Genomic DNA, 20,000 nt, shown 5'->3' on the forward strand with positions numbered 1-20,000 from the left:
CAGGCAGAGACAGAGACGCAGGCAGGCAGAGACAGAGACGCAGGCAGGCAGGCAGAGACAGAGACGCAGGCAGGCAGGCAGAGACAGAGACGCAGGCAGGCAGGCAGAGACAGAGACGCAGGCAGGCAGGCAGAGACAGAGACGCAGGCAGGCAGAGACAGAGACGCAGGCAGGCAGGCAGAGACAGAGACGCAGGCAGGCAGGCAGAGACAGAGACGCAGGCAGGCAGGCAGAGACAGAGACGCAGGCAGGCAGGCAGAGACAGAGACGCAGGCAGGCAGGCAGAGACAGAGACGCAGGCAGGCAGGCAGAGACAGAGACGCAGGCAGGCAGGCAGAGACAGAGACGCAGGCAGGCAGAGACAGAGACGCAGGCAGGCAGGCAGAGACAGAGACGCAGGCAGGCAGGCAGAGACAGAGACGCAGGCAGGCAGAGACAGAGACGCAGGCAGGCAGAGACAGAGACGCAGGCAGGCAGAGACAGAGACGCAGGCAGGCAGAGACAGAGACGCAGGCAGGCAGGCAGAGACAGAGACGCAGGCAGGCAGGCAGAGACAGAGACGCAGGCAGGCAGGCAGAGACAGAGACGCAGGCAGGCAGGCAGAGACAGAGACGCAGGCAGGCAGGCAGAGACAGAGACGCAGGCAGGCAGGCAGAGACAGAGACGCAGGCAGGCAGGCAGAGACAGAGACGCAGGCAGGCAGGCAGAGACAGAGACGCAGGCAGGCAGAGACAGAGACGCAGGCAGGCAGAGACAGAGACGCAGGCAGGCAGAGACAGAGACGCAGGCAGGCAGAGACAGAGACGCAGGCAGGCAGGCAGAGACAGAGACGCAGGCAGGCAGGCAGAGACAGAGACGCAGGCAGGCAGGCAGAGACAGAGACGCAGGCAGGCAGAGACAGAGACGCAGGCAGGCAGGCAGAGACAGAGACGCAGGCAGGCAGGCAGAGACAGAGACGCAGGCAGGCAGGCAGAGACAGAGACGCAGGCAGGCAGGCAGAGACAGAGACGCAGGCAGGCAGAGACAGAGACGCAGGCAGGCAGGCAGAGACAGAGACGCAGGCAGGCAGAGACAGAGACGCAGGCAGGCAGAGACAGAGACGCAGGCAGGCAGGCAGAGACAGAGACGCAGGCAGGCAGAGACAGAGACGCAGGCAGGCAGAGACAGAGACGCAGGCAGGCAGAGACAGAGACGCAGGCAGGCAGGCAGAGACGCAGGCAGGCAGAGACAGAGACGCAGGCAGGCAGGCAGAGACAGAGACGCAGGCAGAGACAGAGACGCAGGCAGGCAGGCAGAGACAGAGACGCAGGCAGGCAGGCAGAGACAGAGACGCAGGCAGGCAGGCAGAGACAGAGACGCAGGCAGGCAGGCAGAGACAGAGACGCAGGCAGGCAGGCAGAGACAGAGACGCAGGCAGGCAGGCAGAGACAGAGACGCAGGCAGGCAGAGACAGAGACGCAGGCAGGCAGGCAGAGACAGAGACGCAGGCAGGCAGGCAGAGACAGAGACGCAGGCAGGCAGAGACAGAGACGCAGGCAGGCAGAGACAGAGACGCAGGCAGGCAGAGACAGAGACGCAGGCAGGCAGAGACAGAGACGCAGGCAGGCAGGCAGAGACAGAGACGCAGGCAGGCAGGCAGAGACAGAGACGCAGGCAGGCAGGCAGAGACAGAGACGCAGGCAGGCAGGCAGAGACAGAGACGCAGGCAGGCAGGCAGAGACAGAGACGCAGGCAGGCAGGCAGAGACAGAGACGCAGGCAGGCAGAGACAGAGACGCAGGCAGGCAGGCAGAGACAGAGACGCAGGCAGGCAGAGACAGAGACGCAGGCAGGCAGGCAGAGACAGAGACGCAGGCAGGCAGGCAGAGACGCAGGCAGGCAGGCAGAGACAGAGACGCAGGCAGGCAGAGACAGAGACGCAGGCAGGCAGGCAGAGACAGAGACGCAGGCAGGCAGAGACAGAGACGCAGGCAGGCAGGCAGAGACAGAGACGCAGGCAGGCAGAGACGCAGGCAGGCAGAGACAGAGACGCAGGCAGGCAGAGACGCAGGCAGGCAGAGACAGAGACGCAGGCAGGCAGAGACGCAGGCAGGCAGAGACAGAGACGCAGGCAGGCAGAGACGCAGGCAGGCAGAGACAGAGACGCAGGCAGGCAGAGACAGAGACGCAGGCAGGCAGAGACGCAGGCAGGCAGACAGAGACGCAGGCAGGCAGGCAGAGACAGAGACAGAGGCAGGCAGAGACGCAGGCAGGCAGGCAGAGACGCAGGCAGGCAGGCAGAGACGCAGGCAGGCAGAGACAGAGACAGAGGCAGGCAGAGACGCAGGCAGGCAGAGACAGAGACAGAGGCAGGCAGAGACGCAGGCAGGCAGGCAGAGACAGAGACAGAGGCAGGCAGAGACAGAGACAGAGGCAGGCAGAGGCAGGCAGAGACAGAGACAGAGGCAGACAGAGGCAGAGACAGAGGCAGGCAGAGGCAGGCAGAGACAGAGACAGAGGCAGACAGAGGCAGACAGAGACAGAGACAGAGACAGAGGCAGGCAGAGACAGAGACAGAGGCAGGCAGAGACAGAGACAGAGGCAGGCAGAGACAGAGACAGGCAGGCAGAGACAGAGACAGGCAGGCAGAGACAGAGACAGAGACAGGCAGACAGAGACAGAGACAGGCAGGCAGAGACAGAGACAGAGACAGGCAGGCAGAGACAGAGACAGGCAGGCAGAGACAGAGACAGAGACAGGCAGGCAGAGACAGAGACAGGCAGGCAGAGACAGAGACAGGAAGGCAGAGACAGAGACAGAGACAGGCAGGCAGAGACAGAGACAGGCAGGCAGAGACAGAGACAGGAAGGCAGAGACAGAGACAGGCAGGCAGAGACAGAGACAGGCAGGCAGAGACAGAGACAGGCAGGCAGAGACAGAGACAGGCAGGCAGAGACAGAGACAGGCAGGCAGAGACAGGCAGGCAGAGACAGAGACAGAGACAGACAGAGACAGAGACAGGCAGGCAGGCAGAGACAGAGACAGGCAGGCAGAGACAGAGACAGAGACAGGCAGGCAGAGACAGAGACAGGCAGGCAGGCAGAGACAGAGACAGGCAGACAGAGACAGGCAGGCAGAGACAGAGACAGGCAGGCAGAGACAGAGACAGGCAGGCAGAGACAGAGACAGAGACAGGCAGGCAGAGACAGAGACAGGCAGGCAGAGACAGAGACAGGCAGGCAGAGACAGAGACAGAGGCAGGCAGAGACAGAGACAGGCAGGCAGAGACAGAGACAGAGACAGAGGCAGGCAGAGACAGAGACAGAGACAGGCAGGCAGAGACAGAGACAGAGGCAGGCAGAGACAGAGACAGAGGCAGGCAGAGACAGAGACAGGCAGGCAGAGACAGAGACAGGCAGGCAGAGACAGAGACAGGCAGGCAGAGACAGAGACAGGCAGGCAGAGACAGGCAGGCAGAGACAGAGACAGGCAGGCAGAGACAGAGACAGGCAGGCAGAGACAGAGACAGGCAGGCAGAGACAGAGACAGGCAGGCAGAGACAGAGGCAGGCAGAGACAGAGACAGGCAGGCAGAGACAGAGACAGGCAGGCAGAGACAGAGACAGGCAGGCAGAGACAGAGACAGGCAGGCAGAGACAGAGACAGGCAGGCAGAGACAGAGACAGGCAGAGACAGAGACAGGCAGGCAGAGACAGAGACAGGCAGGCGGAGACAGGCAGGCGGAGACAGGCAGGCGGAGACAGGCAGGCGGAGACAGGCAGACGGAGACAGGCAGACGGAGACAGGCAGACGGAGACAGGCAGACGGAGACCGGCAGACGGAGACCGGCAGACGGAGACCGGCAGACGGAGACCGGCAGACGGAGACCGGCAGACGCAGACCGGCAGACGCAGACCGGCAGACGCAGACCGGCAGACGCAGACCGGCAGACGCAGACCGGCAGACGCAGACCGGCAGACGCAGACCGGCAGACGCAGACCGGCAGACGCAGACAGGCAGACGCAGACAGGCAGACGCAGACAGGCAGACGCAGACAGGCAGACGCAGACAGGCAGACGCAGACAGGCAGACGCAGACAGGCAGACGCAGACAGGCAGACGCAGACAGGCAGACGCAGACAGGCAGACGCAGACAGGCAGACGCAGACAGGCAGACGCAGACAGGCAGACGCAGACAGGCAGAGGCAGACAGGCAGAGGCAGACACAGACAGGCAGACACAGACAGGCAGACACAGACAGGCAGACACAGACAGGCAGACACAGACAGACCTACACATGGGACTAAAGATAGAAATTTTCCTTCAGCTACAATTTTACATATTTACTTACCGTATTTTCACACCTATTTGGCGCATCGTTTCTTACGCCGCAGTGTCAGTAACGAGTGCTATTTCTGTATTTTAGACACAAAGCACGCACCATTTCATTAGACGCATATATTTTATATATTATATATAAATTAACATCGAAACGCAATAGTGCTGGCTACCGGAAGCATCGTATTTCCGGGTTCCGGTGCGCAGTGACTGCTGGGAAATATAGTTCTTGGGCGCTACACCCACACGCTAAAAACACGCTTTAAAAAGGCAATGGAAGCAAAACTGAGTTCGGTAGTGCTTTATTTGGACATTTTACAATTTACTCAAGTCATCATCACCTTCAAATCCCTCAAACTCCTTATCTTCTGTGTCAGAATTAAACAATTGCCCGAACGAGCCTTCCAAATAGCCGGGTCCCCCCCTCTCTTCGTTATCAGAGTCACCTTCATTTCCATGTGGCTCCTTAGAAATTATGCCGGCTTTGGCAAAAGCTCGAACAACCGTGCAAGCAGACACGTTTGCCCAGGCGGCAACGATCCATTGACAAATCGTAGCGTAAGAAGCCCGGCGCTGCCTGCCACTTTTCGTGAAGCTGTTTTCGCCAGCGATCATCCACTGCTCCCACGCCGCTCGTAACTTTGATTTGAAAGCCCGGTTGATGCCGATATCCAGCGGCTGTAATTCTTTGGTCAAGCCTCCGTGAATGACGGCAAGCTCTGGGTATACGTCACATAACCAGTCTCGGCGGCGCTCGTGACGTATATGACAGCGCGCCGTCTGTTTTGATTTGCGACTCCATGCGTGCTCATCTCACAGCAATGGTTAAAAACCAGATCATGAAAATGAACTCAGAGCTTGCCGTCATTCCCGGAGGCTTGACCAAAGAATTACAGCCGCTGGACATCGGCATCAACCGGGCTTTCAAATCAAAGTTACGAGCGGCGTGGGAGCAGTGGATGATCGCTGGCGTACACAGCAACGGTGACTCTGATAACGAAGAGAGGGGGGGACCCGGCTATTTGGAAGGCTCGTTCGGGCAATTGTTTAATTCTGACACAGAAGATGAGGAGTTTGAGGGATTTGAAGGTGATGATGACTTGAGTAAAATGTAAAATGTCCAAATAAAGCACTACCGAACTCAGTTTTGTTTCCGTTGCCTTTTTAAAACATGTTTTTAGCATGTGGGTGTAGCGAGGAAGAACTATATTTCCCAGCAGTCACTGCGCACCGGAACCCGGAAATAAGCTGCTTCCGGTAGCCAGCCCTATCGCCAGCCGCTCGGCGCCCCCGCGAGCGCTCCCGCTCGGCGCCGCTTGGCGGCGCCCGGCGCTCTGCATTATAAGGCGCCCTGTCTATTTTGGAGAAAAATTGTGACTTTTATGCGCGCCTTATAGGCGTGAAAATACGGTATACATGTTCATTACCTTGAATTTGAATATGTTCATTAACATGAATTGAACGTGTTCATTAACATGATTTTGAATGTGTTCTAACATGAATTTGAATATGTTCATTAACATGAATTTGAATAAGTTCATTAACATGTGTTGTCCCTTATTAAATAAATAAAATCAAATGCAGATTTTTTTTCAAGATGGCGCCGTCAGGCGGCAGCCGGTGGCAGTAGCTCTGTTCTCTCTTATGTTTTTTTGTGTTTTACAGCCTTTCTATCTGTTTTTATTACATTTTAATATTCCTTAATACATTCCTTCTTACTTTACTCTGTACTTTATACTTTCTATTTTAATGTTTTGACAACTTTCTTTGTTCTGTTAGCTTGGCTTCTTTCTGCTACTTCTTTTTTGGAACCATTTAGCCATGCCTCTGCTGTCATACACATGGAATTAGCTGTGAACAAAACGCAGCAGAAAGATCAACACCTCGATGTCGTTGGAAATCCAGAGCTGGACAAAAGTGCCGGGGGAAGAAGCGACGCTTCAGACCAATCATTCCATCTATTATTATGGGGAAAGTGAGATCCCTCCCCGATAAGATGGAAGAGCTGTCGGTGTTTACCAGGCCGGAAACGGATTTGAGGGTGTTGTTCTCTGTTACAGTTGATCTTTCAGCTCCAGACTACTGAGGGATTGTGCAGATAAGCTTGGAAGAGTGACTCTGCATATTTTTAACCCCGGTCTCAGTCTGCAGAAGTTCTCCACCTTGTGGAAGACTTCCTGTGTGTGGTTCCAGTTTTATCCAACTCTACAATGTCTTTTTCTTGTGTCTGTATCCGTTCTTGCTACTGCAACCAAGATGGCGCCGCTCAAGTGGCAGCCAGTAGCGGTAGCTCCGTCCGCTCTTGCTCGTTTTGTGTTTTTGCTGCTTTTCCATCTTTTTAATTGCATTTTAATATTTCTTAATGCTTTCCCACGTCTTTGGAGCCGTTCAGCCGTGCCTCCGCTGTCATGCACGCGTTATCAGCTAAGAGCAGTGCCGCGAGAAGAGGCAACGCTCCAGACTGAGCATTCCATCATTGTTATGGGAGCTTGAGATATCTCCCCGGTCAGATGGAGGAGCTGCCAGTGCTTTCTGGGCTGCTTGTGTGCTTTGAAGCCCCCCACCGGGCTCTCCGCTGCTGATGATCAGGTGATAGGACATCTTAGGAGGATCTAGGCAAGGACGGCGATCTTTAAAACATCCAGACTACTGAGGGACTGTGCAGATCAGCTTGAAATAGTGATTCTGGATATTTAACCTCAGTCTCAGTCTGCAGCAGGTCCCCACCTTGTGGACTTCCTGTGTATGGCTCCAGTTTTTTTTTACCTAGGTCTACAATGTCTTGTGTGTCTGTCTTGGTACTGCAACCAAGGAAATTTCCCGAATGCGGGACGAAATAAAGTTCTAATCTAATCTAAAATTTCGCAAGAGACTGGCAGATTCCATCCCAATCTGCTTATTCTCACCGCTTTTTTCCCCCTCCAACATGTGCAAGACTCCAAATTACTTAAACTCCTCCACTTAAGGAAAGACCACATCCCTTACTCTTAAAGGGCATACATACCACCTTTTTCCGACTAAGGACCATGGTCCCAGATTTCTAGGTGCTTATTCTCATCCAACCGCTTCACACTTGGTTGTGAACTGCTTTAGTCAGAGTTGAAGATCGAGGCCAACAGAACTACATCTACAAAAAGCAGACACACTATACCGAGGCCACCAAACCAGACACCCTCAAAACCTCGGGTCCGCCTTGATATACTGTACGTAAAAGTTCAGAATCGACGACAGCCTGGGCAAAGTCAAACCCTCTCTAGAAACTGATCCGACTTACTGCCGGCGATGTAGGCCAAACACAGACACCAGTTATAAATTGATTGGACCTATCCTAATGACCCATGCTTGTGGAGCACTTCCCTTTGGACTCTGTGGGGGACACGGTCGAACACTTTTCGTAAATCCATAAAACACATGCAGGCTGGTTGGGCTCCATCTTCCAAGACCCCTCGAGAACCTTGCAGATGGTATAGACCTGATTCACTGTTTTCCGACAAGGGTGAAAACCACATTGGTCGTTCTCAATCCGAGATTTGACTTCCTCACAGACCCTCTTCCCCAGTACTCCTGAATAGATCTTCATAGTCATGGTATAGAGCGCAGTTCCCTATAATCAAACACACCCGTCTCGTCACCCTTTTTAAAGAGGGCCATCAGCACCACAGTATTCCAATCCAAAAGCACTTTCCCCTGATGGTTGTGTGATATTGCACAGGCTTGTAAACCAAGAAACCCCCACAACATCCAGATAATTTAAATCGCCGGGTGGAGTTCAATTAGCCACAGGGCTTTGGTACTGAGAAGGTTTTTCATATTGCTTCCTTCTTTCCCTCACTGAGACACCGGACTGCTGACCCAATTTTTTTGAAGTCCTCCAAAAGTCATTCTCCATGGCCTTGCCAAACTCCTCCCATGTCTGGGTTTTTATTTTTGCCTCAGAGACCACGAGAGCTGCTTGTCGCTTGGCCAGCTAGCCGGTGCCACCAGAATCCTGCGGTGCAAAAATGTCTGAAAAGACTCCTTCCGTTTAACAGGATCCCTTACTGTTTGTGTATTGTAATTATTTTACTATCATAATTTTTCAATATAAATTGACTGTTCCTTTACAAATTCCACCTGTCAAAAGTACCGTATTTACTCATATGTAAGCCGCGCGTGCATATAAGCCGCACCCTGAAAATTGCCTTTACATTTTTATGTACATTTTTGCCTGAACGAAAAGAAGGATATAACCTGCCTTTAAATGAAAACAACAGAAAACAGGAAATTTATAACAATCAAAATGGAATTTTGTTTTATTTCAAAATCAAGGCTACTCGCGTCTGGCCAGTCAGAGCACGTTTAACTAGGTTTCTACGTCATCGCCCTCGCGGTAAGTTGGCTGCCCGGGACCCAGGTAAGATGGCTGTGCGCCGAGCGAGCAGTGACGGGAACGTGAGTTTTTTCACGTTTTATGCAAGATAAGTTTGTTTTTATCTTGATTTTCATTCATATACGTCAAAATAAATTTTGTTTAGCGTTTTATCTGTTTATCTTTTCTTTATTTTGAAATGAATGAAAGTATCGGCCAAATTCGCTTACGTCGTGACGTCACGCGCCCATGCAGCGGCCATTTTTGTCGTGACGTCATCGTTTCATGGCGCCGTCAACTTGCAGTTTTTTGTATGTCGTGTTTTTATGCGCATATAAGCCGTACCCTCGATTCAGTCATCATTTTTTTGTTCGAAAAAAGTGGCTTATATGCAAGTAAATGCGGTAAATATTTGCCATTTCTGTGTTTCTAGGAGTACAATGAGTTGTGTGTGCTGGATACATCAAGCCAGGAGTCCAAAACCCTTCTTCCCAGAAAAACCAAATGTTATGACTTTAAATTTGTGGCAAAAACCAAAGATGTTGGTAAAAAAATTGAGGTAAGTATAATGGTAGATGGATGAGGAATTAGTCTCAAAGCGCATTGAGTACCTTTAAAGCGCTATACAAATATATCTAATCCAATTTAGATTCCCTTTTCCTCTTCTCAGAATGTACATGATACTTCATTATTTCTTCAACAACGATATACAATATATAATCACGCACAAACAGTGCATGGTATACATACCTCTGTATATTTACTAGAGGTTTAGTCTCTTTACATTTAAAATCCCAGTATGTAGTATGTTCCAGTCGGTAGCAATGCAAACTGAAATTGCCATTTGTAACACTGTACAGACTTTAACGTGCTACCAAATCAAATCAGTCTTGCTCAAAAGAAATTATCCAGGCTGACTTTAGGTTTTAGAAACCGAGGTTTCATTTTTCGTTCTGATCATTCCTCTCCATTCTGTTCACATACACTGCTCATGTTTATTCTTTGGATTCTTTTCTAAACAGTTTGCCTGCAAAGTACCACAGCTAACATCCTTCTTGCCAAAAAATAGTTTTCTCCGCCTTACTCGTAATTTTCTGCGTAAGGCTACCTACCACTGGGTATCATTATTCTGGATTCTTAATCCATTGCTAAAATGAATGAAGTTGTTTCAACTCGTTTGTTAGATTAGGCCTCTCTATCTGGCATCAGTTAGATAACCTCAGGAGATTGGACACTATTCTTGCTCCGTGAGTGAGCCAAAGAAAAGTAAAGAGTAGGAAGAAAAGAGAAATGATCACGCCCAGTTATCCGGCTAAATGCAAAACTCCAAATCACCTCTCTGTCTTGTGGCATTAGATAATTGTATTGTAACACACATTCAAGCAGAGTTGAAACCAAGTATTGAAATTTGCTGAGATGTCAACAATGGGATCTTGGAAATTCGGGCTAATGCCTAGGATGTTCCCATTCACTCGTTTGTATCAGCAAATTGAATAAACGTCACGTTTGTTGATAGCGAGCGCTGGGGCACCTACTCTACACAGATAATCCGGTCAGAGAGTGAGACGAAGGCACACAGATGATTGATGAGCTTTCTTTTTATGAATTTCAAGCAATTGACAGTGCATAATATTCTTCTCCACAAATGTATTACAGTCAACTTTTTGCCAACCATTGTGACTCCGCTTAAGAAATTTATGGTACTTATAACATTGTGACAAATCAATTTTCCTATTCTTTAAAACTTGTGGCAGATAAGTGATCAATGTCCACTCTTCCTTGAACCAATTTGCCAAAGATGTCATGGGAGCAAGTGGAACAGAGCATTTTGGTCATTGGAGGAATGTCGTAACAGAAGTCCGGGGCAGTACTGCATGTTCCTTTGCTTTAAGTAGTGAAAACTTACTATAAATACACTATATACAGTGGTACCTCGAGATACGAGCTTAATCCGTTCCGGAACTGAGCTCGTATGACGAGGTTCTCGTAACTCGAACGAACGTTTCCCATTGAAATGAATGGGAAACAAATTAATTCGTTCCAACTATCTGAAGAAAACACCAAAAACAGGATATTGGATTGGAAAACATGTTTTATTTCTTATAATTCACCATCTATTAACAAAGTAATAAATAACGAGTGGTTTGATAGTAATAATGTGTTTAATAGGAGTAAAATTAGACACATTTCGCGGAGGGGAGAGAACAACACACACGGAGGCGGAGGGGGGGGGGGACTGTTCGGGGTGACTTTCTCCACGGCAACATTGCACTCTTAAACGAACAAACAAATTTAAATTAACTTGGATAACTAAAAAAACAGACACTCAACCTTTAATGTAACTTCAAACAAAACTAAATTCTAAATTAGTTGTAATCTTTTTTACCTTACTTAGTTCTACGGGTTGACACCACCTGGCCGCTTCGCCGAAGTCTTCAAAACAAACGCATCAAGCGTTGTTTGTTTTTGTCTACCCTTCAAAATATTTCGATAATGTCGAATACAAATGTCATCATAATACGATGATGCGCGACCACTTGCCAGTTTGTCAGGGTGAGTCTTTTCAATAAAATCCGAAACCTCTTGCCACTTCGCGAGCATGTTTTTGATATCTTTTGTAGCCGCCTCTTCCACCGCCTCCTCGCTACTAAGTTCCGGCAACAAATGTTCACGCTCCTGTAGGTCGATTAAATCCTGTGTCATGAGTTCTTCGTGGTCCTCGGCGATTAGGTCATTCACATCTCGCTTTAAATGTTTGTGAAGTTGTTGAAGGCTCTCCTTTCGTTGATATCAAATCTATGTAAATTCGGCTGGCTTTTTCACAAATGGTAGACTCGGCCAGGCTATCTCCTGCTAATTGTTTATCTTTTATCCACAATAAAAGAAGGTTCTCCATCTCGTCGTGAATGTCACTGCGCCGGTGGGAAATGATAGATAGTCCTTTGGTCGGCCTCTTCTCCTTAATTGCGTCCCTCTGCTTAAGGATGGAGGATATGGTTGACGTATTCCTCTCGTATTGCCGAGCGAGCTCGGTAACACGTACCCCACGCTCATGTTTTTCAATTATTTCGCGTTTCATGTGCATTGTCAACGGTCGCCTTTTCTTAGCAAAACTTTGCCGATCCATTGTAATACGTATTGTTTACCTGGTATGTAAATGTAGACCAAGTGGGGGGAAAACGGGTGTGGAAATGCAAAGTCCGCCCACCAGTGCTCGTAGACATATTTTTTACACGAAAGAGATGCAAAAACAAAAAAATGCCATGGCGACCTGGCTTGGTCGCATCATGAAATTTTGACTGCATCACGGGCGAATTATTCGATCGAAATTTCCCCCGTAAGACGAGCATTCCGTATGACGAACGGTCGTATACCGTATTTATTCGAGTATAACGCGCAAAATTTTGTGCCAAAAAAGTCCCCTCGCCAGCCCTTCTAATGGGAGACGTAAAAACCTGTCTTTGTCCGCCAGATGGGGCGCGAGAGCCTGTTCTATTGGCTGGTGCTCACACTTAGAAAAAATAACTCAAGAAGAATGGAATCAATTGTTTGGTGAATCTGATAATGATGAATCAGACTTTGAAAATTTTTATGAAAATATGATGATGAATTAGACTTGAAGGATTTAAAATTGTAAATTCCATTTGATAATCGTGTTCAAACTAGTAGTTTGTTTTACCAGGTTTCTGTACCATATGTTGTAAATAAAAGTTTTGTCATGGCTACATGTGTTCAGCATTTGCCGGCTACTAGTACCGGTGCAGCCGCCTCGTAGTGTAGAGAGGTTCACTCGCCTGACTTTGGTGCGGGCAGGCACGGGCTCAATTCCCACTGGTGGTGGTAATATTTGGAGTGCGGATGTTCGTTTATCTCTCTGTGTGCCCTGCGACTGACTGGAGACCAGTCTAGGGTGTAGTCTGCCTTTCGCCCGAAGACAGCCTGGTTACGCTCCACCAACCTCCGCAACCCTTTCGAGTATGTGTTGAATGGAAGATGAATGAATGAATGAGTACCGGTGCAATCCTTGGTGTGAGCTGAGAAAAAGATTTAAAAAAAATATACCAATTTTTAGTCACAAATTAAGGGTGCACGTTATACACGGGTGCACGTTATAATCAAATAAATACGGTCCTACAAATAAATCCTCCATTCTGGAGAGAAAATATCTTTTTAATGACACAAATGGGAATGTATATTTTAAAGATGTTACAGACTCCCTGTTTACAGTCAAAACTGTGTAACAAACTATTAGTCAAATAAAATTAACACATCAAAACCTTCAGTATGGTTAAAAAAGCTTTTGCAATTTTGACGTACACATTAAAGAAAAAAAACATACTTAACACACTACTTCATCATTGTAACAAAAAAAAGCTAGAAAGAAAATATAAAAAATCTAATCCTGTTCAACCAGTTGGTCCGCCACTGAAGTTCATCTTGTCGTTCTTCCTCCTCTTCTTCTAGCGGTCCGCGATCTCAGTCTAGGCCCCTAAGCAATAAATGTCCACATTCAAAGCAAATCAACCATGGGTCACCGACATGATTTCGTAATCCTCCATAAGAACAGCATCAAAAGAACCATGTGAAGGAGAGTCGGTAGGAGAACACTGAATGAGCAAATCAGAAAAGCAGAAATATTCTAGTTATTAACACTAAAAATAAATCTCCTAAGCATAGCTCTCACACATGCAATTAAGTAAAAACAAGAAGAATATAAAGTAGTAAAAGAAACCATGAAAGAAACAATCAAATTTTCCATTGTGCAAGATTTTCAAAAGCAATGCTAATTTTGTATAAATGAGTAATCAGTAGTGCCTATGATAGAATTCAACAGTATATGAAATTCACACCTGAATAGACAGTACTATAAAGCACAACATCAATATTAGAAAAAATAAACCATGAAAAAGTAACTCTTCAGCCAGATCCACAAACAGCTGAGGCAAACTGCTTTTTATCAAGAACCACACATCTGGGGAAAAATACAAAGATCCTCCACTCCGCAAGAATAAAATTAAGCAAATGATTAAAAATGCAGACTCTCAACATATATAACATTGTCACATACCAAAATGAAATCAAAACATACCAATCTCTATTAATTGTATTCTAACAGTGTCGTACCCTAATTACAGTTGTGGTCAAAAGTTAAAATACATTTTTTATTGTGAAGAACATAATGTCATGGCTCTCTTGAATTTCCAGTTATTTCTACAACTCAGATTTTTCGCTGATAGAGTGATTGGAAGAGATACTTCTTTGTCACAAAAAACATTCAGTTTGGTTCTTTTATGACTTTATTATGGGTGAACAGAAAAAAGTGATCAAATCTGCTGGGTCAAAAATATACATACATCAGCGCTAATATTTGGTAACATGTCCCTTGGCCATTTTCACTTCAATTAGGTGCTTTTGGTAGCCATCCACAAGCTTCTGGCAAGCTTCTGGTTGAATCTTTGACCACTCCTCATGACAGATTTGGTGCAGTTCAGTTAAATTTGATGGTTTTCTGACATAGACTTGTTTCTAAAGCATTGTCCACAAGTTCTCAATGGGGTTTAAATCAGGACTTTGGGAAGGCCATTCAAAAACCTTAATTCTAGCCTGATTTAGCCATTCCATTACCACTTTTGATGTGTGTTTGGGGTCATTGTCCTGTTGGAACAACCAACTGCGCCCAAGACCCAATCTTTGGGCTGATGACTTTAGGTTATCTTGAAGAATTTGAAGGTAATCCTCCTTCTTCATTATCCCATTTACTCTCTGTAAAGCACCAGTTCCATTGGTTGCAAAACAGCCCCACAGCATAATACTACCACCACCGTGCTTGACGGTAGGCATGGTGTACTTGGGGTTAAAGGCCTCACCTTTTCTCCTCCAAACATATTGCTGGGCATTGTGGCCAAACAGCTCGATCTTTGTTTCGTCCGACCACAGAACTTTCCTCCAGAAGGTTTTATCTTTGTCCATGTGATCAGCAGCAAACTTCAGTCGAGCTTTAAGGTGCCGCTTTTGGAGCAAGGGCTTCCTTCTTGCACGGCAGCCTCTCAGTCCATCGAGATGCAAAACACGCTTGACTGTGGACACTGACACCTGTGTTCCAGCAGCTTCTAATTATTGGCAGATATGCTTTTTGGTGATTCTCGGTTGAATCTTCACCCTCCTGACCAATTTTCTCTCAGCAGCAGGTGATAGCTTGCGTTTTCTTCCAGATCGTGGCAGTGACAAAACAGTGCCATGCACTTTATACTTATAAACAATTGTTTGCACTGTTGCTCTTGGGACATGAAGCTGCTTTGAAATGGCTCCAAGTGACTTTCCTGGATTGTTCAAGTCAAGGATTCGTTTTTCAGATCCATGCTGAACTCCTTTGACTTTCCCATTGTAGCGTTTGTGGGCGTTTGCATCCAATGAGCTCTATTTAAATGGCCTCAGAGAAGTCACCATTGAAAAGCTTGGAGTAGCACCACCAATTTCGTTATACGCAGCTGTGTATGATGACAATAAAGGCTTTTGATTTGATTTGATTGATTGATTGTAGTCACTCATAATCACCCAAGAAGTTAAGAGGCCATGCTATGAATCTGATTTTACTGACACAACTTTCTAAGTCACCAAAATTGCTAATTCTTGTTGCTGTATGTATATTTTTGACCCAGCAGATTTGATCACTTTTTCTGTTAACCCATAATAAAGTCATAAAAGAACCAAATTTCATGAATGTTTTTGTGACAAAGAAGTATCTGTTCCAATCACTCTATCAGAGAAAAATCAGAGTTGTAGAAATAACTGGAAACTCAAGAGAGCCATGACATTATGTTATTCACAAGTGTATGTAAACTTTTGACCACAACTGTATATAGTTATTTTCCTTGCCATTCAGCATACCTGTCAACCTCTGCCGATAACTGCCCTTATAAATGATTATGATTCCCCTTACAAACCTCCAAAAAGCCTTACAAACACCGTACGAGTCGTACGGTGTTTTTAAGGTTTTTTGGGGGTTTGTAAGGGGAATCATAATCATTTATAAGGGCAGTTATCGGCAGAGGTTGACAGGTATGCATTCAGGCAATTTCAAAATCACAATAATCTTACTTATTCCATCACTATAGTTTGTGAAAATCTAAATGCCTCATCCTGGGGTGGTCAAACTATTCCACAAAGTGCCACAGTTTGTGCGGGTTTTCATTCCAGCCCATCAAGAGGACACCTTTGCACCAATCTGGTATCCTACTAGTGCAATCAATGGATTGCAGTCAGGTGCTTCTTGTTTTATGCAGAAATCTCATTGGTCAAAGTGTCTGTGCTGGATTGTTTGGAACAAAAACCTGCACCCACAGCGGCCCTCGAGGACCGGTTTTGCCACCCCTGCCCTAATCAGTCAAAATTAAGTATGTTAGGTGGTATTCTATTATGATCATTACTTCCTTGTTAAGATCAAGAACTATATATTTTCTGCAATATCACAAATTAACTAAACATACACGAAATCAAACCTTTTTTCACTGTAATAAATAGCCAAACTGGCTTCCTCCATATGCAAATTCCTTACTTCTTACCAGTGAACATAAGAAAGACTTGATTCTAAGACAATAAAATGATACAAACAAAAATCATGTAAACTAAAAATAGAAAAAATACAAAAGGCAAACCGGGCTGTTTCTCCTCTGAAAATCAGCTTTCTCGTTTTCTCCAATAGTTACATTCACATCAATTAATATTCCGAAACAAATTAACACATTTCTATTTATTAATAAAATTCAACCACACCCTGTTCATCAGGTTTAATATTTTAACTGCCCTTTACAGCAATTAAATAACTTATAAAACGCATAGTAATCAAGAACTCCCAATTCATTCACTGTGTATCGCGTTGCATATTGTAAAAGAGAGCTATTTTTGTGTGCTGCAATGAACAGCTAGGCTTCTTCTATTCGCAAATTCTTTTATTCTCTTAAGTGGACAGTTCAAACTTGATTCCAAGACAATATTTCAAAGTGAACACAACATAGAACAATAACACAAATTAAAATACACATAGACAGAACATTTGGACAATACAGGCCAGTCTGGGCCCCCTCTTCTTCCACCCATCAGTGGTTTCCGGGTCTCAGAGAGGGCCCTGCTCTCAGGGCATGTTCACTTTTAAGACTATATGCAAATGAACAAATTGATGTAACTCAAGTCATGTCCTGTTCCAAGGAGATGAGTTCAGAACAAAAAGGTGTGAACTTCCCTCGCTTATCACAATAGCCAGGAACAGAGCAACTATTCCGTCTCCTTTCAAATTGTTCCTTGGAAATATTTACTCTAATAACACATTTGGTCCATACATTTGGTGGTTCCTCGGAAAAGGCGCTAGCATGACACTAGGCTAGCCGCTAGCATACCTACGTTAGGATAGCCGCTAGCGTATTTTTTAAAGACAGCACGAGCAAAACTAAGTTTGATAATGCTTTATTGAGGTAAAAGGTACACTCTGATATAAAGAGTTTGGCGTTCATCATGCTAGGCTTTTTTGTCGGGTTATATGCGAATAAATATGGTAATTGAAGCAGCAAGATTTAATTTCAAATTTTAGATTCAATTGATAAGTGATTAATCGCCTATTATTTAACCGCTGATGAAAGCAGGGATAAGCATTTGTATTTTCTTGTTGATAAAAAAAAGAAAAACAGTCTGATCTCTCATTATATGTATTTCTCACATTGTATGCTCATTTGTAGAACTGGAAAAGTCAACCAAATACTGTATTTGGCCATGTTAAGAATGAGTGGCCTGGATTGAATTTTTGATTTTTTTTTTCTCCAATAAACGCGTTAAATTTCATATTACATTTTAATTTTCCCTCAGATGACAGGGATAGAGGTCATGCTTGGCGATTACAGTGGTCGCCGTGTATTTTTGAGATGGAGAGGCGCAGGAGGAGATGCAGCCACTACCCAAGAGTTCCTGCAGTCTAAAAAGTCATCCTGTTGCACTGATTCTGAGGAACACTTGGATTTGGAAAGCATGAACATTCTACAAAGTGCAATGTAAAACTGAGATAGTGCAGTCATTGTCAATTAAAATCATAATACCACACTATACCATCTACTTAATGTAACCGTATGTTGTAATCGGAATTTCAATGTTTGTAATGTGATGTCCAGGATTATCTCCAGGATTATCTCCAGAGTTCCCAAGATCTCTGTAGAGCTGAGCCATCGGTCTCCTGCTCTCAGCAATGAGATGCACTGTATTCACCTGACTGTCGAATCACTAGAAGTGGGTGTAGCCAAGGATATGAAACTGACTGCAGGACTCAAACCAGGTAAACATATACAAATACAGACTTACAAATGACATTACATTACCATATATATATATATATATTTATATATATATATATATATATATATATATATATATATATATATATATATATATATATATATATATATAGATCCTCCCATCAGCTGTCAGGCTCTTTAACAAAAAAATGGCTGAGTGTTAAGACCTACCGTATGCATGCATGTACATTTGTGTATATATGTGCTAAGCAACACGCTTATTTATTTATATATTTATTCATGTATTTATTTATTAACTTTCTTATTACCTATCTATTTATGTCTAAAATGCCTTTCCTATTCCTGCATCCTCACCCTCTTGCTACTGTGACAACGAAATTTCCCGAATACGGGATAAATAAAGTTATCCAATCCAATGTGTGTGTGTATATATATATATATATATATATATATATGTATATATATATGTATATATATATATGTATATATATATATATGTATATATATATATATGTATATATATATATATATATATATATATATATATATATATATATATATATATGTATATATATATGTATATGTATATATATATGTATATATATATATATATGTATATATATATATATATATATATATATATATGTATATATATATATATATATATATATATATATCTCAGTGGCGGGCGGTGCATTTCACACCTGGTCCTTCAATAGTGCTACGTGTGAATCAATCCAACCCTCAATAAGTATTTTATGTCTATGAAACCTTTAATGCAGCTACAGCTGCGACACATATAAAAATAATCAATAATAACCTCAAATATTTAAATATTATTTCAGAAAATAGACAGTTTACTCCACAAAAAATCTTTTTATTTATACACAAAATCCATCCTCCTTTCTTTCCTCAAGATTTCAATTACTCTGTCGTACAGATTACACGTGCATTTCAGGTCCATCAAGAAGTTCCTTTCTATGGCCATCAAAGCTAATGCTGAAAGTAGTCTGTCCTGTTGTATTTCTGGAATAAGTTTTGATTCTATTTAGGGCTGAAAACGTCCGTTCGACAGAAGCAGTGGACATGGGGATGGTCACTGCCAAACACACTAATGTGTACAGCTGCCCCATGCTCTCACTCAGATTTTTCTGCTGAAGGAAGTCAAGGAGATCAGTGGGAGATTTTCCTGCAAAATCATCCATGGCATACATAACTATCAGTTCTGTTCTTAGCCGAGGCAGATCGAAACGTGTTCCGTGGCTCTGCGTTAAAGTGGAGAAGGCTGCATGTGGGAAAGTTTCCTGGTATTCCTGAAACGTCTGCGAGTCGAGGAGGGAGAGAAACATCAGTCTTTCATGGTCTTGAAATCTGGTCCGCGTCTGGCAAATAATATTGTCCAGAATCCTGTCGTGAAGTTGTTGATAGTGCACGCGAGAATTTTGCGCTTGACCTCTTCGTGCGCTTGGAGCACCCGCACTGCGTACGGTGGCCTCGTAGATTTCCTCATATCGGCTCCTCTCGCGTTCAACTGAGGCACAAAATTCCTTTACTCTTGTAAGACAAAACTGTACATCCAGTTTGTGGTTCTGTAGTATTGAAAAAAGCACGTCTGAATGCTCAAAAATGCCATTAAATGTGTGAAGCAAAAAACAAAATTCAAAATCATCCAGACGTGCTTTAAATCCATCAGCACACCGCACAGACTCCTCGTCGTACTCGTCATGATGCTCCAGGATGTGATGAAACAGTTCCTTTAGAGGAACTCTCTTCTCAAATACTGTATTGACCACCCTGGATGCGTACTGCCACCGTGTTGGTGCCACACGGGGCAGACGCCGCTGGCAGATTTCGTCCAGCAGCTGTGTGCGTCGAGGCGATCTCGAAAAAAATGCAGCAAAGCCATTCAGATGAGCAAAATATATCTTGCATTCTTTAAGCTTTGAGGCCCTCTGAGTCAGTACTAAATTGAGCCGATGGGCATAGCAGTGTATGAATAAAGCTAACGGTGCTCTCTCCTTAACTTTAGCCTGCACCCCATT

General features: G+C 45.2%; 1 protein-coding gene across 3 annotated transcripts in view; it reads left to right on the forward strand.

Annotated features, from left to right (window-relative positions):
* Nucleotides 1–20,000, forward strand: part of trappc11 (trafficking protein particle complex subunit 11) — a 148,691-nt gene that overhangs the window by 76,163 nt on the left and 52,528 nt on the right. For all 3 annotated transcript variants that reach the window (XM_077608649.1, XM_077608650.1, XM_077608651.1), the window contains exons 19-21: nucleotides 9,096–9,221; nucleotides 17,519–17,700; nucleotides 17,830–17,978. In XM_077608649.1, the coding sequence (XP_077464775.1) occupies nucleotides 9,096–9,221; nucleotides 17,519–17,700; nucleotides 17,830–17,978 (457 nt within the window). The remainder of the gene's footprint in view (nucleotides 1–9,095; nucleotides 9,222–17,518; nucleotides 17,701–17,829; nucleotides 17,979–20,000) is intronic.

Source organism: Stigmatopora argus, chromosome 9 (genome assembly GCF_051989625.1).
Source record: "Stigmatopora argus isolate UIUO_Sarg chromosome 9, RoL_Sarg_1.0, whole genome shotgun sequence".
NCBI classification, from domain to species: domain Eukaryota; kingdom Metazoa; phylum Chordata; class Actinopteri; order Syngnathiformes; family Syngnathidae; genus Stigmatopora; species Stigmatopora argus.